This window comes from Gossypium arboreum, chromosome 3 (genome assembly GCF_025698485.1).
Source record: "Gossypium arboreum isolate Shixiya-1 chromosome 3, ASM2569848v2, whole genome shotgun sequence".
NCBI classification, from domain to species: Eukaryota; Viridiplantae; Streptophyta; class Magnoliopsida; order Malvales; family Malvaceae; genus Gossypium; species Gossypium arboreum.
The window spans coordinates 3,631,541-3,649,712 of NC_069072.1; the positions used below are offsets into that span (position 1 = coordinate 3,631,541).

General features: G+C 31.4%; 3 protein-coding genes across 3 annotated transcripts; 2 read left to right on the forward strand and 1 right to left on the reverse strand.

Moving 5' to 3' along the window:
• Positions 1-1,366: 1,366 nt before the first annotated feature.
• Positions 1,367-5,765, forward strand: LOC108474421 (gamma-glutamyl peptidase 5-like). Its single transcript, XM_017776332.2, has 4 exons — positions 1,367-1,920; positions 4,682-4,837; positions 4,921-5,088; positions 5,168-5,765. The coding sequence occupies exons 1-4, from the start codon at positions 1,609-1,611 to the stop codon at positions 5,267-5,269; spliced, it is 738 nt and encodes a 245-aa protein (XP_017631821.1). The 5' UTR covers positions 1,367-1,608; the 3' UTR covers positions 5,270-5,765.
• LOC108474422 (uncharacterized) lies at positions 5,548-7,177 on the reverse strand. Its single transcript, XM_017776333.2, has 5 exons — positions 7,051-7,177; positions 6,564-6,626; positions 6,338-6,421; positions 6,065-6,231; positions 5,548-5,776 (listed from the first exon to the last, which is right to left on the reverse strand). The coding sequence occupies exons 1-5, from the start codon at positions 7,067-7,069 to the stop codon at positions 5,678-5,680; spliced, it is 432 nt and encodes a 143-aa protein (XP_017631822.1). The 5' UTR covers positions 7,070-7,177; the 3' UTR covers positions 5,548-5,677.
• A 2,301-nt stretch (positions 7,178-9,478) lies between these two features.
• LOC108475995 (dynamin-related protein 3A-like) lies at positions 9,479-18,071 on the forward strand. Its single transcript, XM_017778029.2, has 20 exons — positions 9,479-10,035; positions 10,492-10,774; positions 10,869-10,897; positions 10,991-11,092; positions 11,829-11,897; positions 11,985-12,044; positions 12,554-12,667; positions 12,761-12,809; positions 12,922-13,031; positions 13,600-13,692; positions 13,844-13,936; positions 14,510-14,647; positions 15,009-15,122; positions 15,226-15,321; positions 15,452-15,494; positions 15,740-15,888; positions 15,979-16,122; positions 16,688-16,740; positions 16,845-16,944; positions 17,460-18,071. Exons 1-20 carry the CDS (start codon positions 9,667-9,669, stop codon positions 17,736-17,738), a joined length of 2,487 nt encoding a protein of 828 aa, XP_017633518.2. The 5' UTR covers positions 9,479-9,666; the 3' UTR covers positions 17,739-18,071.
• Positions 18,072-18,172: the final 101 nt, after the last annotated feature.

The window sequence follows — 18,172 nt, forward strand, 5'->3', positions numbered from 1 at the left end:
AAATACCTTCAAATAATATGACTCATTCTAATTATGGAAGAACATATCCGTAATTTCTTAATCGAGTTGATACTCAATTAATCAGTGACACTAATTTAATCACAAATTTTATTAATATAGTATAGATAATATTAATTAGTTGCGATTAAACTTTATTTGCTTAATCATCTATTGATATTTTTAATAGAATTTTATTTGAGAATCTAGTATTTTAATTATCTTAATCTCACTTTATAAGGTTTACATATATATAATTAAACATATCTTTTTTCTGACAGAAATGTAGAAACATATCTTTATCTAATAATATAATAAAAGATGAATATAGTTTAGCCTCATATGATGGTACGATGGTATGATGGTTAAGGATGTTTATTATTTTAAATATGTTATTGGTTCAAGTTTTACTAGTCACATTTGTTGTTCAGACTTTACCTATTATTATAATTCACCAAAAAATGAATTGATATATTTTTAAAATTTGAATCTTGTTAATTTGTGATATTTACATAAAATCACACACACACAAAAAAAAACTACATTATTTTAGTTGATAGATTTAACAAGTAACAATTGAGATAAAATTGAATTTTCAAAATTTTAAAAATATAAGAATTAAGAATAATTAAATTAAGAATCAATGACTAAATCCACAAGTTATGCTTCATATGAGAGTAATAGCAAATTTTAACCCAATGAATATATATAAAATAAATATTAATATATTAATATATAAAAGGCTTAATATATTATTTGGTACTTGAGTTTAACATTTTTTCTAATGTGGTATATGTATTTGACAAAAGTTATTTTATTTTGGTATTTGAAGGTAAAAGGTCAACTTTTTATGTTTAATTCTAGTTTTAAGGTTAATTTGATGAAAATTAATTGCTAATATTATTATGTTTAAAATTTTCATGATTTTTAATAGCATAAAAGTAATGTTAATTATAAAATTATTTAATTTTAAGTTTAATTTGTCAAATACATTTTGATGGTTGTGATTTAATTTGGTTTTAAAATAAATTTGATAAAAGTTCGTTATTAATATTATTAGTTAATTAAAATTTTTATTATAATTTTAAATCTTAAAATTAAACACTAAAAATTAACATCGTTAACTTCAAATATTAAAATATATATTTTATAAAATATAAATATCACATTGAACTAAAAAATTACAAATATTACATAAAAAAGTCAGATTCATATTTCTATTAAGTCTATATAAAATATGAATTTTAATATATCAAAATTATATATATAAAACAATAACTGTCAATGACTATAAAACCATCTAATTCGGTAAGCCAGCCGAGAAGTAGAAGGGCAAATTGGGCAAATCATATCTGCTAAGGCCATAGTTTTAATTGAGGTGACCTAACCCTCACCATAATAAACGCTCAAAAATCTTCCTAAAACAACACACCAAGAGGGACAGCAAAATCTCTCTCACTGCAAATCATAGAGAGAGAACTTTTTTTTTTTTATTTCTTTCACTCTTTTTCTCTCTCTAAACATTCAAGCTTTAGCCTTCAACACATATATATTTATATAGAGAAAGAGAGGGGGAGATAGTTCTTGTTTTAAGGATTTGAAATTATTATTATGGGGGATGGGAAGAGATTTGCTGTACTTCTGTGTGCGGAGGATTCCGATTATGTTAAGAAGAGGTACGGAGGATATTACGGGGTGTTCGTCGAAATGCTGGCGGAGGAAGGCGAGGCGTGGGAAGTTTTCAAGGTGGCCAATGGCGAGTTCCCTGACGATGATGAGATCGCGAACTTTGACGGTTTCGTTATAACCGGGAGTTGCAATGATGCGCATGGGAACGATGTTTGGATCTGCAAATTGATTGCTCTTTTGAAAAAATTGGATTCACTGAACAAAAAAGTTCTCGGGATTTGCTTCGGTCATCAGGTATTTTTTTTTCATTTCCTTTGAATTCGTGAATTTTCTTTTACAGCATTCGATTGTTTCTTAAAATTTTCTGTTGAACATTTCAAACTGGAACCTTCGCTTTTGGGATTTTTATGAGAATATCTTGCCGGAAAATGAACTCAAATCCTCATTAATATTAGGGGTAAAAAAATAAAAACAAACCAGTTTCCTTTTTCTTTTGTCAGTTCCGATTACTGAAATTAATATACATGGAAAGCCCTGAGCTATCCAAGTGTTTGATAAAACGTGTTTCAACTCAGTTCTTAGGACTGTGATCCCTCGGGCTTCGAGTCGACTCGTCAAAACAGGGTGGTTCATTAACTGTCGCTCTCTGAACTGAGTCACAAAACAGTTGCAGATTGCTCCGTTTTAAGAAATACTTTGAATTAATCTATTTAGAGTATAATTTTAATAAATAACTAAAATATTAAATTATATTTTCATATTTTTAAAAATTTTATAATTCTAAAAAAGTAAATATATTTTACTAAAATAATTTTAAATGAAAATAAAATTATATTATCTTAAACTTCAACTTAATAAATTTTAAAACCGTATTAAGTTGTCATGATTAAAATACAATCTTAGTTTAAAAAATGAAATGAAAAATAGTTATAAAATTTTTAAGACTTGAATTAGTAATTTTGATATAAAATATCTAAAATACTAATGAAAATAATTAAGAATGGAAAAATAATTAGTTAAATCAATTAAAAATAATGTCTTGATTAAATTACAAATAATGAAAGTAATGGAAATTGGAAAAAAATATAAATGAATTGTTACACTTTTCCTAAAATAAACTGTTGATAATAAAATAAAATTATATGTTGATCAATTACAAAAACTTGATTTTTTAGTATTTTATTTCAAATGCGTACTTTGAAAATTTTAAATATTAGATAACAAATTTGGATAATAAGTTAGTAACCCTTCAACAAATTAATAATGGTTTTTACAATATATTCAATTTTTGTATAATATTGAAAATAATGTAAATAGATAATAGACTAATTATTTTAATTAGATTTAGAAAAAAATCAATTTTTGTAAAAATAACTTTAAAATTTAAATGAGTAGATGAATGATTTACTTTAAAAGATTAAATCAAAATTAAAAGTAAATATAATAAAATATATAATTTTTATTTACAATTTGTTTGAATTTTGTATTCCACAATAATTTTTTTAAATTTCTTTTAAAAATACTCGCTTCCATTCAATTAAAGAAAATATTAATGTAAGCGTCAACGTTTAGGTGGTGCCAACCTCTTGGCAGGGGCTCAATTTTATTTATCCCAAAATAATAAAATTTTAATTTAATCTTTAAAAAATTTATAAACTATTAAAATAATAAAATTACATTTTAACTCTTATAAAATATACAAAAATATACAACTAAAGTGTAGCCATTCTGACTTTTCCTTATCCACCTTATCAATTTTTATCCAGCATGTTATAATTTAGTTTATTATCTATATATAATTAGATTTCTAAATTTTGAAAAATGTGAAATAATAAATCTTCAGCATTGTTTTTTTTTTAATTTTTCTTTTCACAATCTCATAAGTTTTGATCATATCTATTCTTTTTGACCCAATACTTAAAATTTCCTATAACCCCTCCTTAACCCGTAAATGGGAGGATAAAACGTTATAGCGTAATTAAACTCACGTTCTCTTATATTGACAATAATACACATATCAATCGAATTAAGATTCTATCATCTTTCTTTTAATAATTTTGAAATGGAAATGGTTAGGTGTGCAAAAATTATTAGAATTATTTCACGTGTACAAAATGTTTTTGTCAATATGGTTGGATTCTAATATTCACAAAGGGCCCAAGTTTAGGTGGAGGGAAAGTGTTTTGAGCATGCACTTCATTCTGGTATGATATGAGCCATCATTTACACGTAGTGCGTGTTTCTTTTTCCTTTTGGTTAGCGTGTAATTTGCTCTTTAATATATTACATAGAAATTCTTACCATTCAAGTCGATAAATTTGTGTTTTATTGTAATATATTAATTGATAATAAATTGTCAACTTATGGAGGGGAAGATGACTGACAACCTTCCTTTTTCTTTCAAATTTATCTTTAACTTTATAAATAAAATAGCTTTCAATTTATCTTTAGAAAATCTAAAACTTTAGGGGGGGAAAAGGAAACTGTTCTTTTAAATAATTCTTATTTTCTAAATTATTTCTATAGTATCAAAACATTTGATAAATTAAAACCGAAATAAAAATATTGGTGTTTGCCTAACACATGGCTGAGATGAAGGTGTGGGATTTTTGGATTTTTTAATTGGGAATTGGATATGCTTGCCACTAGATGCATAATAGCTTAATGTTACGTTTCTGTATAATTTCTAGAATGTACGTACTCTCAACCAAAACCATTATAATTTTTTTATATGTTTTAAAACTTCACTATAATATGTTGGGATAAATACGTTCCCTATTGAAATATGCACAGCTCAAGAAAATTGTCGACGATAAGTTTTAGTTTATGCATAAAACGTGTTTGCCACTTCATTGTGTTATTTTTTTTGTCGGGTCATGGAATTTGGTATCCTTTTGCTCCATTCTAAATTCATTAACAAAAAAAAAAAATGTAGGCTTATGGTTGTTAGTTTAGCATTTGTTATTATTGTATTGATTTTGTTTGTCCAAATTGGGAAATATTTGAGCATGGGTGCTTATGCCATAAAATAGTAATTTGTTGCTTTTTTAATCAGATTCTCAGTCGAGCACTGGGAGGAAAAACAGGGCGAGCCATCTCAGGGTGGGATATTGGAGTGACAGCCATTCATTTGTCATCGTCTACATCAACACTCTTCTCGTCTCTGAATATTCCGACCACTCTTTCGGTGATTGAGTGCCACCAAGATGAGGTTTTGATTGGTTAACTCGGTAAATGATCAAACCATTTTCACATTTCGTGTTATTAAACAATCTTTCTTTAATATGCTTATAGGTTCGAGAACTTCCACCTGAAGCAGAGGTGATAGCATGGTCCGAAAAAACTGGTGTCGAGATGTTTAGGTATGGGGATCATATGATGGGCATACAAGGCCACCCTGAATACACCAAAGACATTCTTATTCACCTGATTGACCGTCTGATGCAGCTCAGCTTTATCGAAGTATTATATCTACCATTCGATCTGTTTCAAGTCCCTTGATGATTTAGTTATAACATATTGACATTATAATGAAATGCAGGATTCATATGCTGATGAGCTGAAAGCAAATCTGGGGAAAGTTGAGCCTGATAAGAATGCATGGAAGAAATTGTGCACCAGTTTCCTCAAGGGTAGATTATGATCGAACTTATGAAAATTTTCAAAAAAATGGATCGTAAATAGGAACCCATTTTTGAGAAGTAAGGTTTTTAAGAGTTTAGATGGAAGTTTAGGGAGGTTGCGATAGCACAGATTTATTATATGCTAAGACAACAAAACAATGAAATAGCTGTGCGTAGTTTGGAACTTGTGTTCTCCAGATTTAATAAAATTTCCAGGTTTTTTTTTTTTTAACAATTTCATTCACATTTTCAACTGTAAAGTTTAACAATATCAAGGTTCAGCCAGTAAAGATCAAGGTTCAGCCAGTAAAGATAAATATTATTGAATCATTGAAGGGAGTTCAGCTTCATCATCATCATCAATAAAAGAGAAACAGAAGTGAAGGGCAAAGACATTGCATTGTAGAAGCAACAAATGAGGCATAAATTTAGGCACCCAACATTGATCCAGAGTTCTTCCTGCACTCTGACAACATATCCATGTAGAACTGACACTTGCTGATTTCGTTCCCATAGCTATTCAGGCACTACAAGAAACGCAAACAATAAAATATCAGTGCATTAGTGTCGCTAGGCATACCGAGAGAATTTTGTATCATATATACTAACAAAGTGAATAGGTACCAAAACCCTGATTTAACAAGTAAAGGTAGTAGGCTAACTGTAAAGAGAACACAACAAAACTGCTAAAATTTTGATAATCATGTTTCCAGTTCAAAGTTCCGGTCAGCCATCGCATGTGAAATTTATCAACATTTTAACAAACAACTAAACCATCGAGTAACCAAGTAACAGAGAGTGAAGTTCCCACTTACGTCTTGGAATGCCTTAGAGTGTATGCTGCATGCATCAGAGCCAGTAAAACTATTGGCAGGGGCAGCTGCAGCCTCGGAAACAACAGTTTCATGTTGAATAGTACGAGGACCCATAACAGCATCGACAGCCCTGTGGGCTACAGCACTTCCAGTTCCAAAAGCCATGCCTACAATGTAAAAGAATTACTAAAATCAGAACAATGAATCATGACAAAGCAATCAGGATTCAGATAGAGCAATTTGTCAACCATCTGAGAAGATCTATTCACATACCCTGAGCTATTGTTGAGCCTATGCCTCCAAGAAGGGATCCCCCACTTCCACTCTGAGCAGGAGCCGGAGGAGGAGCATGTTGAGCTGTGGAGCAGATTATTAAGTAGAATTAATCATGTTGCTCGATCGGATGATCTCTTACCAAAACAACAGATGCTAAAATTAACCAAATCAATGAAACCCATATCATGTTCGCTACGTAAATCATACTCAAGAAGTTAGTTACCAGGTTGAGGTGGTGGGCCGCGTGCCGGAGCAGGACGAGGGGCTGGGCGAGAAGCAGATCTTCCTGCAAAACAGTACCAACAAAATGGAAGGAAAAAGAAAAAGTCAAGGGAAAAGAAAAGAAATTCCACAAAGAACAATAAAAGGAAATGACAGGTATAGTTATAACATATACAACATTAACATACAAATCAATAATCTGCAATCACCTCCAAGTTCAAGATACTTCACACGTATATATAACAATGAAAACGTTCCAATAACAAGCTCAAACATGAAATAATAACAGATAAGGATAAGAAACTACTCTATATCAAGCTAAAAAAAATCCAAATAACTAAATAAGCCTAAATCAATGAATGAAGAATAACCCTAGAAATCAGGTGGAAGAGGATACGGGTAACTAACTACAAATAAATTAGAGATAAAATATGCAAATAAAATGTTCTGATTAAGCATAGATCTGAAAGAAGATACGAGAAGCTAACCAGAACTTCGGCGAGGCATGTTGGATGTGGTCAAATGAGGGCAGCGACGACCTCAAATTTTATCTACAACGAGGGTTTAGCCGTTTGGGCTTAAATAAAAACACGATAACTGTTTATTCCTTCGCTTTCCACTAAACATCCCTAAACTTTTATCTTCATTTTAAATTAGTCTCCAAACTTCAATTTATTCTAATTACATTTTCAAACTATCGAGGCTATATCAATTATGTTATTTCATTACTAAAATCTTAATTTAACTGTTAACGACATGTTAGATCTTATGTGACAAAATTCAGAATGAAAATTTTATATAAATATTGTAAAATAGATGTTTTAAAATCTTAAATTTTAGATTTTTCAAGTTTTTATTGAAGCTTTATTATTTAGTAAATTTTCATTTTCATTTTCACTTTTAAAATATATGCCTATTTTATAAAATTTGACATGTCGATTTTAATAACAAAATGACATGATTGATATAACAATAATAATTCCTAGATGTAATTAGAATATTTTAAAGTTTTAGGATTAATTTAAAATGAGGACCATAATTTGGAGATGTCTATTATAATTAACTCTTTATGTAATTAATTCTTTTTGATATATGAATTTGTTGCAATATCTAAACTAATATTCAATTGACACTAATATTTTTATACAATCTTTTTTATAATAGCTCCTTACTCTGTTGTAAAAACAATTTACATATCAATTGATTATAACTTAAATTTTTAATAAATATATTACTATATAAAATTTTCATCATATTATAATTGTGTTGTAAATATAATATTAATTAATTTTACTTACATAATAATTATATATATGATTAGTACAATTATAATTAATCAAACATATCACAAAACCTCAGTTATGGAACTGAAAATAATATATAATATATATGTATATATGAAAATAATAATTTACCTTTTTTTAATGAGATTTAAATAAAAATCTATACTATATATATTATACATCTAAATTATTCTCACTGCTTAACCAAACATTAACATTGTTGAAAAATCATTAAAAATATTTCTTATTATGAATATTATTTTGTTTTACACATTTTAATTTAAAATATCATAATCTTCTAATCTTCAAAACTTCAAATTTACGGACCCAATTAAATTTTAATTATTTTCTATCTGATTTTTTGTAAATATATTTTTAAACAAAATCCCATCACATTATGAATATGCCTTAATACAATATAATATAAATTAAAAACTTATGCATAAAATTTTTATTAAACAAAACTAATCTTGAAATTTCAAAACCTCATCCTTAAAAGATTAAAACAAAATGTTCTAATAGGCGGATGAGAGTGACATTTTGTGTCGAAGTAAAACATTGACAATTTATTCTGTTAATAATAGTTGACTTTCATCATTAATGCCACGTTGACTCTTTTCTTTTAGTGGGAGATGTAAACAATTATGCTGATATTGGATAGAAAATATATTTTTAATTTACAAAAATAGAAATATATTTAAAAGTGTAAAACAAACTGTTGCAGTTGAAACTGATTAATACTATAAATAAATTAAAAATTAAAATAATTTAGATTAGAATTGACTGCCTACCTTACAATATTTCTTTTCAACAGAGAAGCCTCGTTATTTGGATAGAAAATGTCGGTAAAAGTATTATGTAGATTTTGTATTAATAATTAGATAATGTTTTATCCTTTTATTAATAGAATAGTGAATTAGTCTTTATAAGTTAAATTAAAAAGTAAATTAATCAATTTGTTAAAAATTTTATCTATTTATACAGTTTAAAATGGGTCCCTATATGTTATAATGAGATATACATAGCATGAACAGAAATAATGAATTTATTTATTAATTGTAATTTTTGAAATAAATATGACAAAATACAATTTAATCTATAACAAAGATGCTTTAATGATCTTTTTTTATTGCCCAAAGTATTCCACATACAAGCCCAATGATTAATCCTACAAGTTCGACAAGCCTATTAAAGCAGTAGGCGTTAGTCACGAGTTTTAAAACAACACCATACATAAGACAATAATCGAATCAACCACTGATTAACATAAAAAAGATCATTACTATCTCACCTAAATCTGATGGTTATGGTCATAACAAATATATTTTAGGGTGTTTTGAATAAGCGGTGCATTTAGTATGAAAATAACAGTGGTAGTAAAATTAGATATTATAATAATACTATAATATAAGACAAAAAATAAATTATACGCTCACACTGTATCCAACTGTCCGTCTAAACTCACCTTTAATGGTCATATTGTTAGAAGAGTAATATTACACCTAAAGAAACATACTACAGAAATTATATTAAACTTTTTGAGACGGTAATTACCTTTTTTTGTCAATCAGACTGTAATTATTAAGAAAGTAATATTAATTTATATATGTATTTAAAATAAAAGGCAAATTTTATTGTAATTTAAAAAGGAGAAAAAAGAAAAAGAAAGAAAAACTGTGCCTTGATCAGATATTCAATCCCTCTCTCTCATTTGTTTCAATCAACATCTCTATCTAAAACAAATCCCAAACCCTAAGATTCATAAAAAATTCATCTCTAAATCTCTGGTATTTTCCTTCAATCCGTTAATCATTTAAATCAATGGCTGAAGAAGCAGCAGTAGCATCGACACCGCCTCAATCATCTGCGGCGCCGTTGGGATCTTCCGTTATACCGCTAGTGAACAAGCTACAAGACATATTCGCTAAACTTGGTAGCCAGTCCACTATAGAGTTGCCGCAGGTGGCGGTGGTTGAAAGCCAGAGCAGTGGCAAGTCCAGTGTGCTAGAGTCGCTAGTTGGCCGTGATTTCTTGCCTCGTGGTTCCGATATATGCACGCGTCGCCCTCTTGTCCTTCAGCTTCTCCAGACCAAGCGTAAACCTGATGGTTCTGATGAAGAATATGGCGAGTTTCTTCACTTGCCTGGCAAGCGCTTCTATGACTTCTCTGAGATTCGCAGGGAGATTCAGGTTCTGTATTGCTTGTTATGATTGAGAAGAGCAGAAGTTAGCAATTTTATTATCATTTCCCCTTTTTCAAACTGCTTGTAAGGTTTATTAGAATTGTAAGATAAAAAATTGAAGCGAGAAACATTTTAATTGGGTGACATTTGAAATTTCTGGTTTCTAGAGGTGCCTCTGCTATTTTTTGCTTTCACATAAAATCCTTTGGGTTATAGAAGAAAGATACCCAATTTCCATAGGCTTTAGGTGCATAGTCACAGTGAGCGGAAAATACAACCTCTTAATTTACATGTTCTTGGTTTCTCTCCCCTTGGTTCTCTGCAATATCCCTTTTTTGCTTGTAAGTTATATTAGGTTTTAAGTTTAAGAGATCAAGAAAGAAGGCATTTATGTGTGTGTGTACGCGCTAGTGTGTTTAAATATTAAAAAATGAAAAATGTCTGAAGTCACAATTGATTGCAGGCTGAGACGGATAGGGAGGCTGGAGGAAACAAAGGTGTTTCTGACAAGCAGATTCGACTTAAGATTTTCTCACCAAATGTTCTTGATATCACTCTCGTGGATTTGCCTGGAATCACGAAGGTTCCCGTGGGTGACCAGCCCTCTGACATTGAAGCTCGAATAAGAACAATGATCATGTCATACATTAAACAGCCAAGCTGTCTGATTATAGCTGTTACTCCTGCAAATTCTGACTTAGCAAATTCTGATGCGCTTCAAATTGCTGGAAATGCTGATCCTGATGGTAAATTATATGATCAAAATCCGAACTTCTGCATTCGAGTTGCTGTTTAATATATTTTTTAATTGAATTCTTTAGCAAATTTTCTTTTGGGCAGGTTATAGAACCATTGGTGTAATCACAAAGGTGCACATTTGAATATGAAATCTCTTTTAAAATTAATGACGTGACCTATATTAGCTGTTCTAGGTTTCTAATTACTTTTGGACTATGAATCAGTTGGATATAATGGACAGAGGTACTGATGCTCGTAATCTGCTGCTTGGGAAAGTGATTCCCCTTCGACTTGGTTACATAGGTGTTGTGAATCGTAGTCAAGAGGTAACTATATAACCTTACATAATTGAAGATGCTGTTACTCCTTTTAAACAAAATATTCTGAGTACATTGTTAATGTGTATGATTTATCATTACTAGAGTTTTCTAAAGTTTATGCCATATTCTTAACTTCAAGATGCTCTAAAGGCTTTTTGGTCTTTCATCATATTGTTTCCTCGAATTAGAACATATATTAGTTTTTCCTGCCATTTTAGATGGTAGGATCTTCTTGATTATTTACATGTCCTGTCATTTTCTTTTGTTGTCATATGCCATACTTCCCTATTTGTTTCAAATGGTGTGTGATATCCTAGACTTATGTTCTAGGCAACCTGAAGTATGTTTAGCATAGACCAAGGCAAAGCTTGAATTTGGTAAACCTAGATGACTAGTCAAAGGCATCAAATTCAAAGCAGAATCATTATAATGTTTTTAAGGGGAAAAAGCCAAGTATACGGCTGATTTAGAGAATAAGATATCAACAAAGACTAAAGACATTTAAAATTTGAAAATGGCTGGTCAATAGATCAGGAATCGATTGAAAAAATGTACACAAGCATTTTTATGGGCAACTCTCTGTCTCAGAAAACCCTTTTATATCTTTCCCTCCACAAAATTATCATAGTTTTGCTTCTTGATGATCTCTACTTTGATCTTATATTCATTTACTGCTTCTCAGGTATCTTATTTACTAGTGTGCCAATAATTTGATTGCACTCTTAATTTATTCTCTAAACAGGATATTTTACTCAACCGGAGTATCAAGGATGCCCTTGTGGCAGAGGAAAAGTTCTTCCGTAGTCGTCCAGTATGGCTAAACCAACCTTTAACTATTGGTCATGGTTTGATACAGTTTCCAGTCAATTTGCTTATTATTATTTTTATTTGTACGTAGGTATATAATGGGTTAGCTGATCGTTGTGGTGTACCTCAGTTGGCGAAGAAGCTGAACCAGGTAAAATATTTGCAAGATGAAGTCTTCATAAGCTTTATGGAATATAACTCAATTTCACATGTCAATGCTTTGTTCTAGCTATAAATATTCAGCTGCCTATGAACCTGCGGCTACTTTGCCCTCACTTCATATAAATATTTACATATCCTGTCAGTGTATTTATTCCCCTTGTTTATGCTACACATTTGGTGGGGAAAAAAATCTCGATTAACTTCCAACTAGATTAGAACATGAACCTATTATGAACTTTGGATCATTACAGTCTACCTAGATCAATACTATGCAGGCTTATTTATATTATCTCAAACATTCCTGCTTTCAGTGTACCTTTTACCTGAATCAAGTCGCCTCCATGCTCATAAGATTTGTTGAAGGGTTTATGCTAGTTGAGGACTTACTTGCAACCTCTTTGTTGAGCATTAAAAAGAGACATGCATGCATGGCATTAGGGGGATTTCTTTATTTCTTTTATTGCTTTGCTGAGTCTTTTTGTGCTGTTTCTTGTGTAGATTTTAGTACAACATATCAAGGCAATACTTCCTGGGCTGAAATCACGCATTAGTTCTGCATTGGTTTCTGTGGCAAAGGAGCATGCAAGCTATGGAGAAATCACTGAATCAAAGGCATGTATATTTGTTCGTTTAGCATGAACTTGGTTGCGTAAAAATCATCTGAAATAATTTTCTTAAGGCAAGACTGTGGTTTTGTACCTATAGGCTGGCCAGGGAGCTCTTCTACTGAATATTCTTTCGAAGTACTGTGAGGGTAAATGTTTTGTTTGGTTTTCTGTAAATTTCTTATTAATATTCTGAAACACCTATTATTACATTCCACTATGTTGGTATGATACCATGAATCAATGCTATGTTGGAAACAGCGTTCTCATCAATGGTTGAGGGGAAAAATGAAGAAATGTCTACGTCTGAGCTGTCTGGTGGAGCAAGGATTCATTACATTTTCCAATCAATCTTTGTTAAGAGCTTAGAGGTGTGTAGTCTGATATTTATGCCTTCGATATTTGAATGCCCTTTTACTCCGAGGATCTTTTGCTGAGCTGCATTTCTTTTCCATTCCGTGTTAGAGGTCCATTTATTATACATCTCTTTTATCTTCAGGGTGGTTCGTCACATCATTGTACAAAGTTGGTCATCAGTTAATTATTAATATTGACATCATTGTACAAACTGTTGGTCATTAGTTACTATCTTTTATCATTAATATTTCTGTTGTTTCTAGTGATGAGTGCATTTTACTCGCCAATGTGATTGTGCTCAAGGTGTCTACAAGGACAGGATGCTTAAAATGAATATGACAAAACCTGATCAATATAAGTGGTTATCTGGTTTCATGATGTTAATTTCTCACCTTCCCTTTTTTCTGGCAATAAAATAGAACTTTCTAATTTTTGCGATGGCACTGTTTCATGTAAAACACAGGCATTAGTTTTACATTGCGACTCTAGAACTGCTTGGACGTGCCTCTGAACAAGAGCCTTTATGTAAATACTTTTGCCTGATGCTGGTTTTGAGTTTGCGATTAACTGATTTTTGTACAGGAGGTTGATCCATGTGAAGGCTTGACTGACGATGACATTCGAACTGCTATTCAGAATGCAACTGGTCCTAGATCTGCACTATTTGTACCTGAAGTATGTTCTACTGGCTCTACGTTAAATTGTTTTATCTAAGAATATTCTTTTTCTCTTATAGGAATCTGAATTGCTGTTTTCCAAACTGTTGCCTGGAATTCTTTTATGTTAAACTTGGTGCATATTGTTGTACTTCAACTTTGATGTATAGGTCCCGTTTGAAGTGCTTGTTAGAAGGCAAATAGCACGTTTGCTAGATCCAAGTCTTCAATGTGCCAGGTTCATATATGATGAGTTAATAAAGGTGATTTATGTACCAGATTATCAATGTCGTCTCACAGCTCTATTTTTTTATATATATATTCTCATTTTAAAAATAATTTCAACTCATTTTTTAAAATTGAAAAACACGTTTATTAAATGAAGATTAAAATCTATTTCCAAAAATGAAAATATGATGGTATCTATTTTCTTAAATTAGAAACATGAGAAAAAGAATTAAAAAATTCCTTTGTTTATATAGACTTGAACTAGGGCAAGGGATCTGATATTTATAAGTTAATGAAAGAAAATATATTTTGTGTTTATATGGATTTGAATTAGGATTAATTCATTACTTAAATTTAAAGTTCAAACACCCTTGTTTCAACTTTTCCAAATTTGCAGAACTTTAGTGCAAACAACTCTCTTTTTTTACCTCTAAATTTCCCACGTATATATATTTCTTTCATTTTCCAAAGATCAATTTTTAATTTTTCAATCAAACACGTTTTCTTTAGTGTTTTCCATTTTCGAAGAGAATAAAATTGAAAACGACCTCTATTTTCTAAAACCAAACACACTCTTAAGTTTTCTAGTGGAATTGTTTTGTTTTCAGATTAGCCATCGCTGTATGATGAATGAACTGCAGCGATTTCCTGTTCTAAGGAAGCATATGGACCAAGTTGTTGGAAATTTTCTCCAAGAAGGTCTTGAACCATCTGAGACAATGATAGGACATATGATTGAAATGGAGGTAGAGTTTTGCTAATTTAGTTTGAGTTAGTATTTGTTACACTGGCAGTGTACTTTTTTTATTCCACAAGCAACCTTAAAAAATTGCCATGTGTCTTTTTCTTAATATTTTTTTATATTTTACTATACCCCTATAAGACATTTGTCAATCCCTTGACCCTACTTGTGGAATCTAAAAACTCCACTGCCAGTGTACCAAATATTTTCCCATTTAGTTTTTTATTATTTTATGTTTCTGTTCCTAATTGTGTGTATAAATCATGAACTCGGTAAAGTTGATGTGCAATACTTGTTATACTCGTAAGGTCTTTTCAGAGAACCTTAGTCACTTGTTGTGTGATACACACCCTTCTATTTTACAGATGGATTACATAAATACTTCCCACCCAAATTTTATTGGTGGGAGCAAGGCTGTAGAGGTTGCCAATCAGCAGATAAGGAATTCCAGGGTTCATTTGCCTGTATCTAAAGCAAAGGTAGTCCTCTACTAGTGGTCATTTCTCTGGTATAATTGCTTTTATTTATTCCTATTTCCTCTCGATTTTCATTCTTTCCATATTTTTTTGTTGACTTAATCAGGATGGTTTGGAGCCTGATAAGGCACCTCCTTCTGAAAAAAGCAGTAAATCTCGGACTATTATTGCAAGACAAGTTAATGGAATTGCGGCTGAGCAGGCATGAATCTTTGGTTTCTGCTGCCCAATATATGCTCTCTTTCCTGCCTTTTCCATTTCACTTTTCCAATCTTTTTTCTCTCTCATCATTAGTCATATATTAAGTACCTTCAACTTTTTACTCTGTGCAGGTAGTCCGTCCTGCTGCAGATGTTGAGAAAGTTCCATCCACAGGTAATACTTTTAGGCTGTCTTTATGAATTAGTTAAATATGCTGTGTGCTAATGTCTAATGTTTTTTCTGTGATTGTTGTGTGATATGATGGCGAAATATTAAGGGTTTTCTCCCTCGCTCTCGCTTAAATAAGGGGTCTGGGGGATTGTATTTTGTGAATTTGTGTTTATAATTCTGACCCTACTGTCATATAATTATCAAGCAACATAAAAGTAAAATGATGTTCTATATGTTGGTTTTATCAGGAAGCACAAGTGGGTTAACTTGGGGTATCTCCTCAATATTTGGTAGCAGTGATAACCGCTCATCTGTGAAAGAGAGCTTGACAAACAAACCGTATACCGAACCTGCACAAAACATGGAACATGCCTTCTCCATGATCCATTTGAAAGAGGTGAATACAGATCAATCCATTAAGGATCTTGTGTTAAATTTAAAAAATGTGTTGATTTGATCTTGACAAGATTCTTTTTATTATTTTCAGCCCCCATCTCTCTTGAGGCCTTCAGAATGTTCAGAAACTGAAGCTATTGAAATTGCTATCACCAAATTGCTCTTAAGATCATACTATGATATTGTCAGGAAGAATATAGAGGACTCTGTGCCTAAAGCAATTATGCACTTCTTGGTAAGTTCTAGACTGAGTAGGTTTGCCAATCACATTTCCTTTTGTCTTTTTTTTTCTTATTTTATCCTTGCTCACATTTAAATTCCTGATAACTAGAATTCCAAAAAGCTTTATGGTGTTCTAATTAGGAGATTATATATCTTTCAATTCTGGCCAAATTAATTTCTATTTTCTCCTTTATATCAGGTTAGCAACTGTTTGGCTTGACCTAAACAATATTTGGTGCTAATTTTGTTGATTTCCTTCCTCCCCTAGTTTATTCAGGAGAGAAGTATATATCAAGCATACTGAACAGTCTTGTTTATATTGGTTAATGTGTTTTAATGATAGCATACTAGATGCGAGTTACATGGTTGTATGCATGTTGTATGCTTGTCCAAATAAAGAATGGATCTAGCCAGTTTGTTCAAAAGTTTGCTTGAGTTTTAAGAGGTTATAGTTGCTATATGTTTCTTATGTTGGAGCCTTAAAATGTTGTAGTTTATTGCTAACAATAGTTTGTGATGCATTGTTAGGTTAAAGGATTTCATGAGTATTAATATCTGTCGATAATATCTATATCCAGGTCAACCATTCGAAACGTGAACTTCACAATGTCTTTATCAGAAAGCTCTACAGGTGACATAGAGCTTTGTGTAATTTGACTTGATTTTAATTATTTATCCTTTTGACACTATTTGTTGACTGATGAGTATCCTGTATGTTTTATGATCCCAAAACAGAGAAAACCTGTTTGAAGAAATGTTACAGGAACCTGATGAGATCGCTGCTAAGAGAAAACGTACTCGAGAAACACTCCGAGTTCTCCAACAGGCATTCAGGGTGGGTTTTCTTGACTGCATATCGACATTTCAACATATTATAGTCTCTAGAATGGTCACGAGAGTTTTTCTTCTGTTTGTTAAGTGACATGCCAAAACTATATTTTTTATTGTTTGCATGCAGGGGGGGGGGGTCTGGCAGGGGTCCAGCCCCCCTAAAATATAAATTCCACTTTTTTAAGTTTTATAAAATTTTAATTTATTAAAAGGTAAAATTACACCCCCTTCTTCCAAAAGTGATAAAATTTTGATTCAGTCTTTTAAAAATTATAAAGATATAAGTTATTAAAATTGTGAAATTGCATTTTAGCTAATAAAAATATACAATTTAATTCCGTTGCTCCAAAAAGCTTTTCGCTTTTCTGGTTTCACCCCTGTTTACATGCGTGTTAAACTTATCATCACATTACCTGGTTACTTCATGGCTGATGCTCTACTAAATTTTGGTTTCCTCAACATGAGTTTCATATGGAAGTTGCAGCCACATTAACTGTTTTTTTTAACCCTTTTGAATAGACATTGGACGAATTGCCATTGGAAGCTGAAACAGTTGAGAGGGGATACAGTTTGGGTTCTGATCTAACAGGCCTGCCAAAGATCCACGGGCTGCCGACATCGTCAATGTATTCTACAAGTAGTGGTTCAAATGACTCCTATGCAGCTTCTCCTAAACACACAAAATCTCGCAAATCATCCCACTCAGGGGAACTACAGTCACACTTGTATGCTAGTTCAGATTCAAATGGAAATGGACGCAGTTACATGCCGGGCCTCTATCCTGCAGTTGACCTGTAAGCTGTTTGAATGTCGATCCCGTTTCTTTTATCACATATAAATGCATTATATTCATTTTCTCCCCTATATCTTTGGAATTCTTCCAACAAAAGCCGGTGTATTGGAAATTGATGTTAAATTTTCAAAGCTAGATGCCTGTAAGTCGGGCAATTATGTGTTTGCTTTTTGCTCAACATGTTTTCCTATTGTTCTACTACCATAATATAGGGTTCTAACTGAATTTGTTTATTGCTTCCGAAAGAATAATGGACCTGAGAAACTCGCTTTTTTTTCTTTCTCAGGAACTATAGTTTCTACGTTATATATAACTATTCTTTTTGCAGTCTCTCATTACCCCAATATTTGTTGACACAGCCCTACATTTTGGGTATGAATTTATTCAGATCAAGAATGATAGCATTGATGTTTGTATCCAATTTTATTTCATTTAATTA

What these genes read in the sequence shown, in the direction of transcription:
- LOC108474421 (XM_017776332.2), top strand. Translation starts at nt 1,609, where the DNA reads ATGGGGGATGGGAAGAGATTTGCTGTACTTCTGTGTGCGGAGGATTCC. An exon ending in TTGAGTGCCACCAAGATGAG is followed by an intron (nt 4,838 to 4,920) that starts GTTTTGATTGGT and finishes ATATGCTTATAG; the next exon opens with GTTCGAGAACTTCCACCTGA. An exon ending in TGCAGCTCAGCTTTATCGAA is followed by an intron (nt 5,089 to 5,167) that starts GTATTATATCTA and finishes AATGAAATGCAG; the next exon opens with GATTCATATGCTGATGAGCT.
- LOC108474422 (XM_017776333.2), bottom strand. An exon ending in CGGCCCACCACCTCAACCTG is followed by an intron (nt 6,422 to 6,563) that starts GTAACTAACTTC and finishes TCTGCTCCACAG; the next exon opens with CTCAACATGCTCCTCCTCCG. An exon ending in ACTCTAAGGCATTCCAAGAC is followed by an intron (nt 5,777 to 6,064) that starts GTAAGTGGGAAC and finishes CGTTTCTTGTAG; the next exon opens with TGCCTGAATAGCTATGGGAA.
- LOC108475995 (XM_017778029.2), top strand. Translation starts at nt 9,667, where the DNA reads ATGGCTGAAGAAGCAGCAGTAGCATCGACACCGCCTCAATCATCTGCG. An exon ending in AGTTCTTCCGTAGTCGTCCA is followed by an intron (nt 11,898 to 11,984) that starts GTATGGCTAAAC and finishes ATTTGTACGTAG; the next exon opens with GTATATAATGGGTTAGCTGA. An exon ending in GACATATGATTGAAATGGAG is followed by an intron (nt 14,648 to 15,008) that starts GTAGAGTTTTGC and finishes TCTATTTTACAG; the next exon opens with ATGGATTACATAAATACTTC.